This window comes from Nicotiana sylvestris, chromosome 1 (assembly GCF_000393655.2).
Source record: "Nicotiana sylvestris chromosome 1, ASM39365v2, whole genome shotgun sequence".
NCBI classification, from domain to species: domain Eukaryota; kingdom Viridiplantae; phylum Streptophyta; class Magnoliopsida; order Solanales; family Solanaceae; genus Nicotiana; species Nicotiana sylvestris.
In genome coordinates this window covers 95,682,920-95,697,531 of record NC_091057.1, presented here as the reverse complement: position 1 = coordinate 95,697,531, position 14,612 = coordinate 95,682,920, and the positions used below count along the sequence as shown (strand labels likewise).

Here is a 14,612-nt window from a genome sequence, read left to right as displayed (position 1 = left end):
TCTGAAGTATATCTTCCAGAAGCCTATGCCCACAGGAAGGCTCGCAAAGTGGCAAATCTTGCTCACAGAGTTTGACATCATATATGTGACTCGGACGATAATGAAAGCCCAAGCTTTGGATGATCACCTAGCCGAGAACCCGGTGGATGAAGAATATGAACCTTTGAAGACTTATTTTCCTGATGAAGAGGTAATGCACATTGATGAGGGCGAGAAGGAGGAAAAACTCGGTTGGAAACTTTTCTTTGACGGGGCTGCTAATATGAAATGCGTTGGGATATGAGCTGTACTCATTTCTGAAACAGGGCATCACTACCCTATTACGGCTCAACTTTGTTTCTATTGTACCAACTACATGGCTAAGTACGAGGCATGCATTTTGGGTTTAAGGCTAGTTGCAGACATGGGAATCCAGGAAGTCTTGGTCTTAGGAGACTCGGACCTTCTGGTGTACCAGATTCAAGGAGAATGGGAGACGCATGATTTAAAGCTTATACCGTATTGACAATGTCTGCATGATCTTTGTCAACGATTTCGATCAATAAAATTCAGGCATATTCCAAGGATCCATATTGAGGTTGCCGTTGCTTTGGCTACCTTGGCGTCAATGTTGCACCATCCGGACAAAGCTTATGTTGACCCTCTGCATATTCAAGTTCGTGATCAGCATGCCTACTATAATGTGGTTGAAGAAGAACTTGATGGTGAACTATGGTTTCATGACATTAGGGACTATATCAGGATGGGGGTGTATCCAGTACAAGCCACAAGTGATCAAAAGAGAACAATTCATCGTTTGGCGAGTGGATTTTTCTTCAATGGAGGAGTTTTGTACAAAAGAACTCCAGACCTTGGGTTGCTAAGATGCATAGATGCTATACAAGCCACAACCATCATGGCCGAAGTACATTCCGGGGTTTGCGGGCCGCATATGAGCGGGTATGTTTTGGCAAAGAAGATTCTTCGAGCAAGTTATTATTGGCTCACCATGGAGCGAGATTGTATTAGTTTTGTGCGCAAGTGCCATCAATGTCAAGTACACGGAGATTTGATTCATTCTCTGCCATCCGAATTGCACACAATGTCCGCACCATGGCCCTTTGTTGCTTGGGGGATGGACGTCATCGGACCAATTGAGCCAGCAACATCCAATGGGTACAGGTTCATTCTGGTGGCCATTGACTATTTCACTAAGTGGGTTGAAGCTAAAACTTTCAAGTCTGTGACCAAGAAGGTAGTGGTTGGAGCAACCCCTTATTTGTTGTATATGGCACTGAGGCAGTGATACCCGCAAAATTTGAAATTCCATCCCTTCGGATTGTGGCTGAAGCCGAAATCGATGATGATAAGTGGGTTAAAACCCGCTTGGAACAATTAAGTTTGATTGGTGAGAAAAGATTGGTAGCAGTATGCCATGGTCAGTTGTATCAAAAAAGAATGGCAAGAGCATACAACAAGAAGGTGCGTCCCCGTAAATTTGAAGTGGGTCAACAAGTATTGAAACACATCCTTCCACATCAGGCTGAAGCAAAAGGCAAGTTCACCCAAAATTGGCAAGGGCTATTCATCGTAACGAGAGTGTTGTCCAATGGTGCTTTGTATTTAATAGATATAGAAGGCAAATGTGTAGACATGACTATTAATTCTGACGCAGTCAAAAGATATTATGTATGATTTCTTTAGTTTAAATTGTTGTTGTTTGTACTTGGCATGTTTTGAAGATTGGAATGACGAAGGCATTTTGTTCTACTATCTAAACACTTTATCTTTTGTTACCCCTTTGAGCTTTATTTATTTCCTTTCATACCCCTCTTTTGGAATCAATGGCAAAATTCAGAAACATGAACGCAAAAGGTAAGTAAAGAAGTAAAGAAGGACAGAGAAGAGAAAAGAAAAGAAAAGAATGAGAAAAGAATGAGAAGAAAGAAAGAAAGAATAGAAAGAAAAGGAAAAAGAAAAAGAAAGAAGAAAGAAAGAAAGAAAAGAAAGAAAAGAGAAAGAAAAAGAGAAAGGAGAGAAGTAACAACCGCAAAGCAATTCCTATTTCATGAACTACGTTTGACCTGATTCCTTTAAAGGATACGTATGCAGCCTCACAGTTTGGTCCTATCAAATAAAAAATTAAAAAGTCCCCAAGCAAAGAAACTAGGGCAGAAAGTTGTGGTTGTTGTAAGAAATCTGATTCCAAGAGTTGTAATTTTGAACCCACTCAAGCTGTACTCAGCCTTTGTGATACCTTTTCTTTCCAACCCTATCCAAAAACCCACATTACGGTCCAAAGAAAGACCTTCCGATCAGTCTTCGAGAGATGCCAAGTCAAGCAAGTAGAGTTGGTTCATATCAAGGGCAACACTCCGTTCTAAGCCAGAAAATGAAAAAGGAGAGAGTTGTCATGCCCAAAGCCTAGGGGTGAGACCGACACTCAGTGCCTCAACTATCCTTGCGTATCACTTGTGACTAAGAAACTCTGAACATGTAATGTCATATTTTTGGCCACGGGCCACATTGCAAGATAATGTGTGATGCAAAATATAAAACTGAATAGAGACTAACGCTGACTAACCGTCAACATAAATCTGGGCCGATAAGGCCATTATAATTACTACAATTGACAAGCCAACAAAATATAAGTATAGGGCCTGCAAGCCCAACATACTGTACTAACGGACAAGATGTATCTACAAGCCTCTACTGATAGATGTACTATAATCTGAACAGGGCCCCGACCTACCCATAACCTATCTACATATATACACAAGATACACACCACACTGCTAGACTCGGTAACTCCAAAAGAAGGGGAGCTTACCGATAAAGCTGAAATCGGGCAACACCTACAGAGGAGGTCTACCAGTCTGTCTGTCTGAACCTGCATGCATGAAATGCAACGCCCCCAGAAAGGGACGTCAGTACGAAATAATGTACCGAGTATGTAAGGTAATATACTGAAGCTGAAACTGAACTGATAATAAAATAACTGAGAACAACTGGAAGTTAAAGAAAATCTGAAGGTATGCTCATCTGCTGATACTGACTCAATTCTCTCAATATAGTGAGTAAAATAGTTGTCCAGCCCTATAAGGCTCGGTATACATATATATCTACTCTACCATAGTAGGCTCGCTCATAAGCGCTCGGCCATACTAGGCTCTGTATCTCGATCAACTGGGCTCGCTCATATGCGCTCAGCCATAGTAGGATCGTCATATAACTTACCATCTGATCAGAGGTTGCCCAATAGGGGCCTGCCCATCGATTATAGCTCGATGGTAATGAAAATACTTTTAATACTGTATATATAAACTTCTATGCTCTCTTGACTGGAATAAGGAAATACTCAACTGAATATGAAGTCCCGATAAGGAGAATATTATAACTTACAACACTAGGAAAATATATGCAATTTGCGAGACTATCAAAATATACGTAAATTCTGGGATATGAATTTTTCTTTATGGCTCATTAAAAAAATCGTGTAATGAAAAGATAATGCAATATGAAATAAGGACTTAGCCTTAACATACCTGGAGTAGGAAAAAATCCGTACTCTTTTTTTTAGAAGCTTGAAATTTGCTTCAACAAAATTTTGCTTCTGTTTAACGCTTTGTGAACCCAAAATGGATTCAATCTAAATGTCAACTTTATTCCAACGTTGCTGAAGTTGCTTTCTATTTCTAGCTTTTAAAGATCAATTAAACAAAGGAATACTTGAGAGACTCCTCCGATAAATCAAATTGCATAACTAAATACGAATTCTAATTAAGCATTATCCACCAATTTCAATAGCTATTCTATTCAATAAAAGTTCTGTAACTTCCCACTTTCACAAACACCACTCTCATTAAAAATGTAGTAAACTTCAATAGGTCCTCAAACTAAACATAAAACCCTTGAAAAGGCATAAATTTACATTCAGAAAATCATACTAAAGACAGAAACGTGAAGTTGCTTTTTAAGACTTAATCTTTAAGTCTTGATTCTATGTAGCCACCTAGAATTATGACTACTTAGTCATTTTTCTAAGTTTGTGGCTCCTTGACACGTGTGTGGGGTTAATTTATTAGTTATTTATCTACTTATTAGTTAACTGGGTAATGTTCTGTTACCCGCTGATTAATCAATTACCCGCATAATTTAAAAATTACCACAAATTACTTAAAATTTTATTTATTTTTAAAATACTTCATATATACTTTATACATTATACTACCGTGGTCATATGGTACCTTTCATGGTACTAGTTCCTAATTATCAGGTATTATCGCTCGAACCGTATTTTATTCCAAATTGGCCACTTTCAACGAAACTCGTTTTCTTTAATCGATGTACCCCTTTATCCTTCATACTACTTATTTACCGCTTGTTATAAATAGCTAAGTACATTAACGTCAAGATGATCTCATCCCCAAGTCTACGTCGGTTAACTGAAAATGAAATTTTAATGTACGAAAATGCGAGACGTAACATCCTTCCCCCTTAGAGACATTCATCCTCGAATGTTCAACTTCCCATGTTCTCTATAACTTTGGCAGGGTCGTCTTTGTAACAACACCACTACCAATTCTTCTCGTAGAAGCTTAATAACCCAACGACATATAGGACCATGATTATGCATAACGACAATGGCCTCTCATGACCAATGATAATAACCAACACATGAATTTATACACATACCTCATGATTTTGATGTCTTAGTCGGACCCTTCTCTAGAGGAGGGAATAGGTAGGGATATCTAGACTTCATGTCTTCCTCGGCTTCCCAAGTCATTTCTTCCACATTGTTGTTCCTCCAAAGTACTTTCACAGAGGCTACCTCCTTATTCCGCAGCTTGCGGATTTGTCGGTCTAGGATGGAAATCAGAACTTCCTCGTATGATAAGTTCTTTGTAATCTGTACATCATCCGTGGGCACTACTCGGGTAGGATCACCAATGCACTTCCGTAAAATAGATACGTGAAAAACCGGATGGATAGACTCTAATTCCGAGGGCAATTCTAACTCATAAGCTACTTGGCCCACTCTCCGAATGATCCTATAAGGCCCAATATACCGTGGTCTAAGCTTTCCTTTCTTGCCAAATCTCATTACACCTTTCATAGGTGACATCTTTAAGAATACCCAATCATTAACCCCGAACTCTAAATCTCATCGCTGCACATCAGAATATGACTTCTATTGACTTTGATCTGTCAACAGTCATCCCGGATAAGCTTTACTTTTTCTATGGACTGCTGAAACAGGTCTAGACCATATAACCTAGATTCTCCAACATCGAACCACCCTATGGGAGATTTGCACCTGCGCCCATACAAAGCCTCGTATGGAGCTATCTGGACACTGGAGTGGTAACTGTTATTATATGAAAACTCGATAAGAGGTATATGTTCATCCCAACTTCTCTTAAAATCCAGCACACATGCTCGCAACATATCCTCGAGCGTTTGAATCGTGCACTCGGCTTGTCCATCCGTTTGTAGATGAAAAGCTATGCTGAGATTCACTTGAGTTCCTAGACCTTTCTGAAATGACCTCCAAAAATGTGCTGTAAACTGGGCCCCATGGTCAGATATAATAGATACGGGTACTCCGTGTAGTCATACTATCTCCTTAATATATAATTTTGCATAATCCCCTGCTGTATAGGTAGATCTAACGGGTAGGAAATGAGCTGATTTCGTGAGCCTGTTAACTATCCCCCATATGGAATCAAACTTACGATGGGAACGAGGTAAACCTGTGATAAAGTCTATGTTTATCGCCTCCCATTTCCATGTCAGGATCTCTATAGTCTGCGTTAGCCCTCTGGGCTTCTGGTACTCTATTTTCACCTGCTGGCAACTAGGGCATTGAGCAACATACTCAGCAATGCTCTTCTTCATATCGTTCCACCAATACATATCCTTAGTGTCATGATACATCTTTGTCGACCCAGGGTGAATGGAATACCATGAATAATGTTCCTCTGACATAATCCTGTCTCGTATCCCTGATACATCTGGAACACACAAACGACCCTTGTATCTGAGGACCCCATCTCCTTTGAGTTCTAACAACGGCTTCTTCTATTGTGGAACCTGCTCTCTCAACTTGACTAACTCTAGATCCTCGTATTACCTCTCCTTTACTTCAGCTATGAGAGATTATTTTGCAGTATTTTGGAGTACAACTCCTCCATTGGCAGAGTCTACTAACCGAACTCCCAAACAAGCCAATTGATGAATCTCTCTTGTTAATTGTCTTTTCTCGGCCTCTACATGTACTAATCTACCCATAGATTGGCGACTTAAAACATCTTCTACAACATTAGCTTTCCCTGGATGGTAGAGAATGTTAACATCGTAGTCTTTAAATAACTCAAGCCATCGTCTTTGTTGCAAATTCAACTCTTTTTGCTTGAAGATATATTGCAGGCTCTTATGATCTGTGAATATATCAACATGCACACCATATAAATAATGCCGCCATATCTTAAGTGCATGGACAACCGCAGCTAACTCGAGGTTGTGGGTCGGATAATTCCGCTCATGCTTCCTTAACTACCTTGAAGCATATGCAATTACTTTCCCATGTTGCATCAGGAGACATCTTAACCTGACACCTGAGGCATCACAATATATGGCATAACCATCTGGACCTTCCAGAAGTGCTAGAACTGGCGCTGAGGTCAACCTGTTCTTAAGCTCTTGGAAACTCTTCTCACAGACCTCTGTCCACTAAAACTTAGTCGCTTTCTGTGTCAGCTTTGTTAATAGTGCTAAAAGAGAAGAAAAACCCTCTACGAACCTCTGGTAATATCTTGCCAAGCCTAGAAAGCTACGAATCTCTGTCGGAGTGGTAGATCTAGGCCAGGATTTCACAGCCTCAATCTTCTGAGTGTCTACCTTTATACCTCCATCAGATACAATATGCTGCAAGAATACTACGGATTTTAACCAGAACTCACACTTAGAAAACTTAGCATACAATTTATTATCATGGAGGGTTTGGAGTACTACTCGTAAGTAATCCACATGCTCATCCTCTGAATGTGAATAAACCAGAATATCATCAATAAAGACTATCACGAACAGATCCAAATATGGCCGGAATAGGCTATTTATCAAGTCCATAAATATGGCAGGTGCATTCGTCAACCCGAAGGACATAACAAGGAACTCAAAGTGGCCATATCGGGTCCTAAAGGCGGTCTTGGGAATATCTTCCTCCTGAACTCTGACCTCGTGGTACCCTGACCTTAAATCTATCTTTGAAAAGCATCTAGCTCCCTGCAACTTATCAAACAAGTCGTCTATCCTTGTAAGGGGGTACTTATTCTTAATAGTTACCTTGTTCAGTTGCCTATAGTCGATACACATCCTTAGAGATCCGTCTTTCTTCCGTACAAACAATACCGGTGCACCCCAAGGTGAGGTATTGAGTCTGATGAAACCTTTCTCCAGTGAATCTTTTAACTGCTCCTTCAATTCCTTTAATTTGGCAGGTGCCATTCTATACGGAGGGATAGATATTGGTTGTGTTCCCGGAAGCAAATTGATGCTAAAATCAATCTCTCGCTCTGGAGGAATACCTGGAAGTTCATATGGAAATACATCCGCGTACTCCTTTACTAATGGAATAGACTGAAGTGTAGGTATCTCACCATCTGCATCTTTAACTCGCACAATATGATAAATGCACCCTTTTGCGATCATTTTCCTTGCCTTTAGATAGGAAATAAAGCTGCCTCTGGGTGTCGTTGTATTACCTACCAATTCAAGGACTGGCTCACCCGGAAAATGAAATTTAGCTGTCTTTGCTCGAAAATCACTTGTGGCATAACAAGCTGCCAACCAGTCCATGCCCCTGATAGCATCGGAATCCAACATCTCTAGTTCAACTAGGTCGGCTAAGGTTTGACGACCACAAACTATTATCATAAAACCTCGGTAAACGCGTCTAGAGATAATCGATTCTCCAACCGGTGTAGATACTACAAAAGGATCACTTCGTATTTTAGGCACTATGCCAAATTTCCGCGCGACAAATGGGGTAACACATGATAAAGTAGATCCTAGGTCTATCAAGACATAAACATTGTGAGAACAAATGGTCAACATACCTATCACAACGTCTGGTGAGGACTTTTGGTCATGTCGACCTACTAGTTCATAGATACGATTCTAGTTACCACCTGAACTGGACCCTTTACCTCTGCCTCGACATCTACCAGGCAAAGACTGAGACTCGTGCCTTGAAGGATACACGGACATAGCTAATCCTGTTGTTGAATTCGCTGATTGCGCCATACCCCCAGAATTGTTATTTGGGCAATCTCACATCATATGCCCTAGACGTCCACATGTATAACAAGCATCGGAACCGGCTCGGTATTGGCCCAAGTGTCGTCAACCACAAATGGCACATCGCGGCTGAAACAACCCTGTTTGTCTCAAACCATATTGTTGCTGTAAATTTGATGCTTAGGGATCTCACTTGGTCCTGACTAAGTATAACAGTCATACTTGTAACCCTGTAGTTGAGGTGACAAAGGTATAGGTGGCTGTTCGAAGTACTGGGGCCTGTAGCTCCCCTGAGACTGCTCCTGAGACCTGGCAAATCTCGTCCTCTTACACTGCCCTGACTCAGTCCTCTCCGTACTCTACTGCCGACACCTACCCCTCTCTATATTTGGGGCAAATTCCTGAATTCGCAAGATATCTATACTATCCTGTAATGCAGTGGTGGCACAAGCCTTGGTCAACTCTGGGGCCAACCCCTCTATAAACCTGTGGATTCTAACCCGCATAGTAGCAACTATGGATGGTGCATATCTGGCCAATGTGTCAAAATGGAGACTATATTCTCGAACACTCATATTGCCCTGCTTGAGGGCTAGAAACTGATCGAGTCGGGCCTGCCAAATTTCTCGTGGTAAGTACTAGTCAAGGAAGGCATCTGAAAAATTCTCCCAAATAGCAGGAGGTGCACACATCCCCTGGACCTTTCCCATCCCTCATACCAAAGGATGGCTATATCTCAGAGTCAAAAAGCTGCTAACTCAACTACCTCTTTCTCTGTGGTATGCATAACCCGAAAGATCCTATGAAGCTGATCTATGAAATCCTGGGGGTCCTCCCTCTGATCTATCCCCCTGAACTCTGGGAGAATCAAAGCAATAAACTCTCGAACCTTTGAACTCCAGATCCCTCAGAAGGTCCTGCACTAGCGGATGCCCTAGCCTGTTGCTGGGTAGCTACCAACTGTGCTAACACATGCACCGTACTCCTCAAGTCCTGATCTGATGGAAGTGTAGGGGGAACTGGATGTGCGGTCTCCATAGGAATCTCCTCAGGTGGCGGAGGAGCCGGTAATCGCTGGGTAGGGGTCTCTCCCTGCGACTCCGATTGGGCCCCATCTGTTGGGGGTGCCCTGCTAGTCCTCTAACCTACTGCTGGTTCTCTCCTTTGGCTAGCCGTAGTCTTCATAATTATCGTCATCTATGCAAGCAAACGTTAACACGTAAGTTTAACTCAAATTTTCTATAACTCAATGCTACAACATGATTTAGATTTTGAATAAGGGTAACCAACTCCTACATGCCCTGTAGTCCCCTACTTATATAATGTGGTGCACCACATATTTATAAACAAGACCCTACTAGACACGGCTTGTAGACTCCCTAGGACAGAACTGCTCTGATACCACTTTTGTCACGCCCCAAGCCTAGGGTGAGACTGGCACTCAGTGCCTCAACTATCCTTGCGTATCACTTGTGACTAAGAGACTCTGAACATGTAATGTCATATTTTTGGCCACGGGCCACATTGCAAGATAATGTGCAATGCAAAATATAAAACTGAATAGAGACTAACGCTGAATAACCGTCAACATAAAGCTGGGCCGGCAAGACCATCATAATTACTACAACTGACAAGCCAACAAATATACATACAAGGCCTACAAGCCCAACATACTGTACTAACTGACAGGATACATCTACAAGCCTCTACTAATAGATGTACTATGATTGGAACAAGGCCCCGACCTACCCATAACCTATCTACATATACAGAAGATACACACCACACTGGTAGACCCGACAACTCCGAAAGAAAGGGAGATTACGGATAAAGCTGAACTCGGGCAACACCTACTGAGGAGGTATACCCGTTTGTCTGTCTGAACCTGCATGCATGAAATGCAACGCCCCCAAAAAGAGACGTCAGTACAAAATAATGTACCGAGTATGTAAGGCAATTTACTGAAGTTGAAACTGAACTGATAATATAATAACTGAGAACAACTGGGAGTTAAAGAAAATTTGAAGGTATGCTCATCTGCTGATACTGACTCAATTCTCTCAATATAATGAGTAAAATAGCTGTCCGGGCCTATAAAGCTCGGTATACATATATATATATATATATATATATATATATCTACTCTGCCGTAGTAGGCTCGCTCATAAGTGCTCGGCCATACTAGGCTCTGTATCTCAACCAACTGGGCTCGCTCATATGCACTCAGCCACAGTAGGATCATCATATAACTTACCATCTGATCAGAGGTTGCCCAATAGGGGCCTGCCCATCGATTATAGCTCTATGGTAATGAAAATACTTTTAATACTGTATATATAAACTTCTCTGCTCTCTTGACTGGAAGAAGAAAATACTCAACTGAATATGAAATCCTGATAAGGAGAATATTATAACTTGCAACACTAGGAAAATATACGCAATTTGCGAGACTAGCAAAATATACGTAAATTTCGGGATATGAATTTTTCTTTATGGCTCATTAACAAAATCGTGTAATGACAAGATCATGTAAAATGAAATAAGGTCTTAGCCTTAATATACCTGGAGTAGGAAAAACTCCGTACTCTTTTTTTTAGAAGCTTGAAATTTGCTTCAACAAAATTTTGCTTCTGTTTAATGCTTTGTGAAGCCAAAATGGATTCAATCTAAATGTCAACTTTATTCCAACGTTGTTGAAGTTGCTTTTATATTTATAGCTTTTGAAGATCAATTAAACAAAGGAATACTTGAGAGACTCCTCCGATAAATCAAATTGCATAACTAAATACGAATTCTGAGTAAGCATTATCCTCCAATTTCAATAGCTATTCTATTCAATAAAAGTTCTGTAACTTCCCCCTTTCGCAAACACCTCTCTCATTGAAAATGTAGTAAACTTCAATAGGACCTCAAACTTAACATAAAACCCTTGAAAAGGCATAAATTTACATTCAAAAAATCATACTATAGATAGAAACTTGAAGTTGCTTTTTAAGACTTAATCTTTAAGTCTTGATTCTATGTAGCCACCTAGAATTATGACTACTTAGTCATTTTTCTAAGTTTGTGGCTCCTTGACACGTGTGTGGGGGGTTAATTTATTAGTTATTTATCCACTTATTAGTTCACTGGGTAATGTTCTGTTACCTGGTAATTAATCAATTACCCGCATAATTTAAAAATTACCACAAATTACTTAAAATTCTATTTATTTTTAAAATACTTCATATATACTTTACATTATACTACTGTGGTCATATGGTACCTTGCATGGTACTTGTATTGGAAAAAAATACATTAATATAAAGATGACATGTCGAGACACGTGGACTGGTCAAATAGTTAAAGAATTATAATTAATTAAGAGGCACAAGCAGCAATAGAAACGAGCCAGGACAAAGGAAGAGGCACGGGTGGCCGTACCTGTTTAAGTCATTTATATCCAAGAATCAAAAGGAATGGATCTGACCATAGTAAAGAGCGCAGATACAGAATTTGACAGGCATTAAATACTGGATACGTTAGAGAATTTGTATTGATTATAATGATTATGTAACGCAGCATTAAATGTCTTTAATTATTCATAATAGCCTCATTATGATTTAGGGAAACACATATCTTCAAGATACCTATAAAAGGGAGGTATCTGATCAATTGTAGGGACACGAGATATTATCGGAATATACTTTGATTTACTTGTTTTTTCTTTTGATTACACTCTAATTACCTCAAATTACTTTCCTTTGCATATTCTTTTGATTATCAGTAACCCGTGTTCTTCTAAATTCTAGCTTTGACTGAAATTTTATTTTTTGGTTAAACAAATTGGTTCCGTTACTGGGAATCTGATAATCTATTTTCTTTTCACTTAACTTTCCTTGTTGCATCAATCATGTCGAATAACAATGACAACACCCCAGGAAACCAAGAGAACCAACAAAGTCATGGAGGTCCACAAAATATTAACATTTAAGTTCCTACTCCGCAAGACTCTCCACGGTAATCTCGTGAGGGTACTCCTGATGGGTCTCAAATAAACGAGTATGCTCAATTTGAAAATGCTGAAGCTATTGATGAAGCTTTGCAAAAATTAATTGCTGATCAGGTCAACAAAGCAGTTGAGGCCCTCGTTAACCAGTTACCTGTTGCAACACCCACACCTACTTCAAATAATAACACTGTGGAAAACCCTCGTTTTGGGCTTGTTAATTCGGGTAGCGGTGGAACTCCCAGTAAATCACATGAGAGAGAACCAGGTAATGTAATTAATTCTGATTTACAAAATTTAGTACTAACCTTGCAGAAACAGTTCAAGGAGCAAAGTGAGTGCATAGAGCAGATACCCGGGGTGCCGCCCATAATCAAAAGGGTAGATATGGATAGATATTCGCAACAACCTTGGAAGCCAAGTGCTGCTTCACTCCCAATACCAAAAAAGTTCAAAATTCTTGATATTTCAAAGTATAATGGAACAACAGACCCACGAGATCACGTGACTGCGTTCACAACGGGTGTAAAAGACAACGATTTGACTAAGCAGGAGATTGAATCAGTTTTAGTCGAAAAATTTGGTGAAACACTCACCAAATGAGCATTAACATGGTATTCTCTTTTACCCAAAAATTCTATAAATTCTTTTGCTGAGCTTGCAGATTCTTTCATTAAAGCACACTCGGGAGCTCAAAAGGTAGAGACAAGAATGGAGGATATTTTTAAAATCAAGCAAGGGGACTCTGAACTGCTTAGAGAATTCGTGGACAGATTTCAACATGAAAGAATGGCATTGCCACACGTACCTGACAACTGGGCAGCGATAACTTTCACAAGTAATTTGAATGAAAGGAGTTCCGAATCTACGAGGAGACTTAAGGAAAGCCTTCGAGAATTCCCAGCTACAACGTGAAATGATGTTTATAACAGGTATAACACGAATTTGAGGATTGAGGAAGATACTGTTCCGCAATTCCAAAAAGAAGAAAAGATAAGTTCGAGACGGGCGGAGACCGAAAAAAAGTCGGGTAAAAACAGGTACGAGCCTTATATGGGACCTTCGAGAAAAGACTCACAGTCAAAGCAGGATAATCAAAGGTATGATCATAGATCAAGAAACAGAGAATTAGGTTCTTCATCAAAATTCAGGAACGAGCGAAGCAACAAAGAGTCACGAGATGATGATAGCAATTTAAAAGCAAGATTCGGTGGTTATAACTTCAATATCAGCACCTCTGAGCTCGTGGCTGTTTTGAGAAGCATGAGAGATAAGGTTCGGTAGCCAAAGGAAATGAGATCAAATACAAATAGGCGCAAACCTGACCATTGGTGCGAGTTTCATAATAACCACGGGCATAAAATAGCAGATTGCAGATTCTTACAAAGTGAAGTTGATCATTTATTAAAACAAGGATATCTTACTAAGTTGTTCAGTGAGAAAGGCAAGCAGGCTTAAATCAAGAATAGGCAGGAGCCTCCAAAACCACCTTCCCCCAAAAGAACTGTTAACGTTATAAGTGGGGGGTAAAGATGTCAATGGTATATCATATACTGAAGCTAACAAAATTTCCAGAGTAACAATTACTCAAGGAAAACGAGTGCGACATGTTTTAGAGGAAAACAATATTACATTCAATGATGCAGATGCAGATGACGTATTAACCCCTCATAACGATGCACTAGTAATATCTTTAATTGTACATGATACTAATGTGAAACAAGTTTTGGTTGATCCAGGTAGTTCCGTCAACATTATTTTGCTAAGAGTATTACGTGAGATGCAAGCTGAAGATAGAGTAATACCAAAGACGCATACTTTATCTGGATTTGATAATTCTAGTGTTGTCACGAAAGGAGAGGTAATACTTACCACATTTGCTGAAGGGGTTGTCAAAGATACAAAGTTCTAGGTAGTAGACATAAAGATGGCTTACAACATGATTCTTGGGAGACCCTGGATCCACGAAATGGATGTTGTTCCTTCGACCTTGCATCATGTTATTAAATTTCCATCGCCATGGGGAATCTGTCAAATTCGTGGAGATCAACATATATCCAGGGCTATCAACTCCGTTGCAAATACAAGCATGAGAAGTGAAGGTAAATAGCAATCACAGAAGGCAGTTGAGGACTTCACAACACAAACCTCAACTAAACAAGGGCAAACAGATGTAGACTCAAGGCCTGATACCATTCAAGAACCAGAAGAGAATGAAAATATCAAAACAATGATAAAAGAATTAGAGCCTGTCATGTTATTTATTCAATGGCCTGATAAAAAAGTCTATGTAGGAGCCAATCTTGACCAAGGAATGAAAGGTAAGTTAATTGAATTTTTGAAA

The 14,612-nt window shown here is 39.9% G+C and overlaps 1 protein-coding gene across 1 annotated transcript; it reads left to right on the top strand.

Moving 5' to 3' along the window:
* The first annotated feature begins 355 nt into the window (after positions 1 to 355).
* Positions 356 to 6,421, top strand: LOC138872487 (uncharacterized). The gene is made up of 3 exons (XM_070150595.1): positions 356 to 498; positions 553 to 831; positions 6,412 to 6,421. The coding sequence occupies exons 1-3, from the start codon at positions 356 to 358 to the stop codon at positions 6,419 to 6,421; spliced, it is 432 nt and encodes a 143-aa protein (XP_070006696.1).
* Positions 6,422 to 14,612: the final 8,191 nt, after the last annotated feature.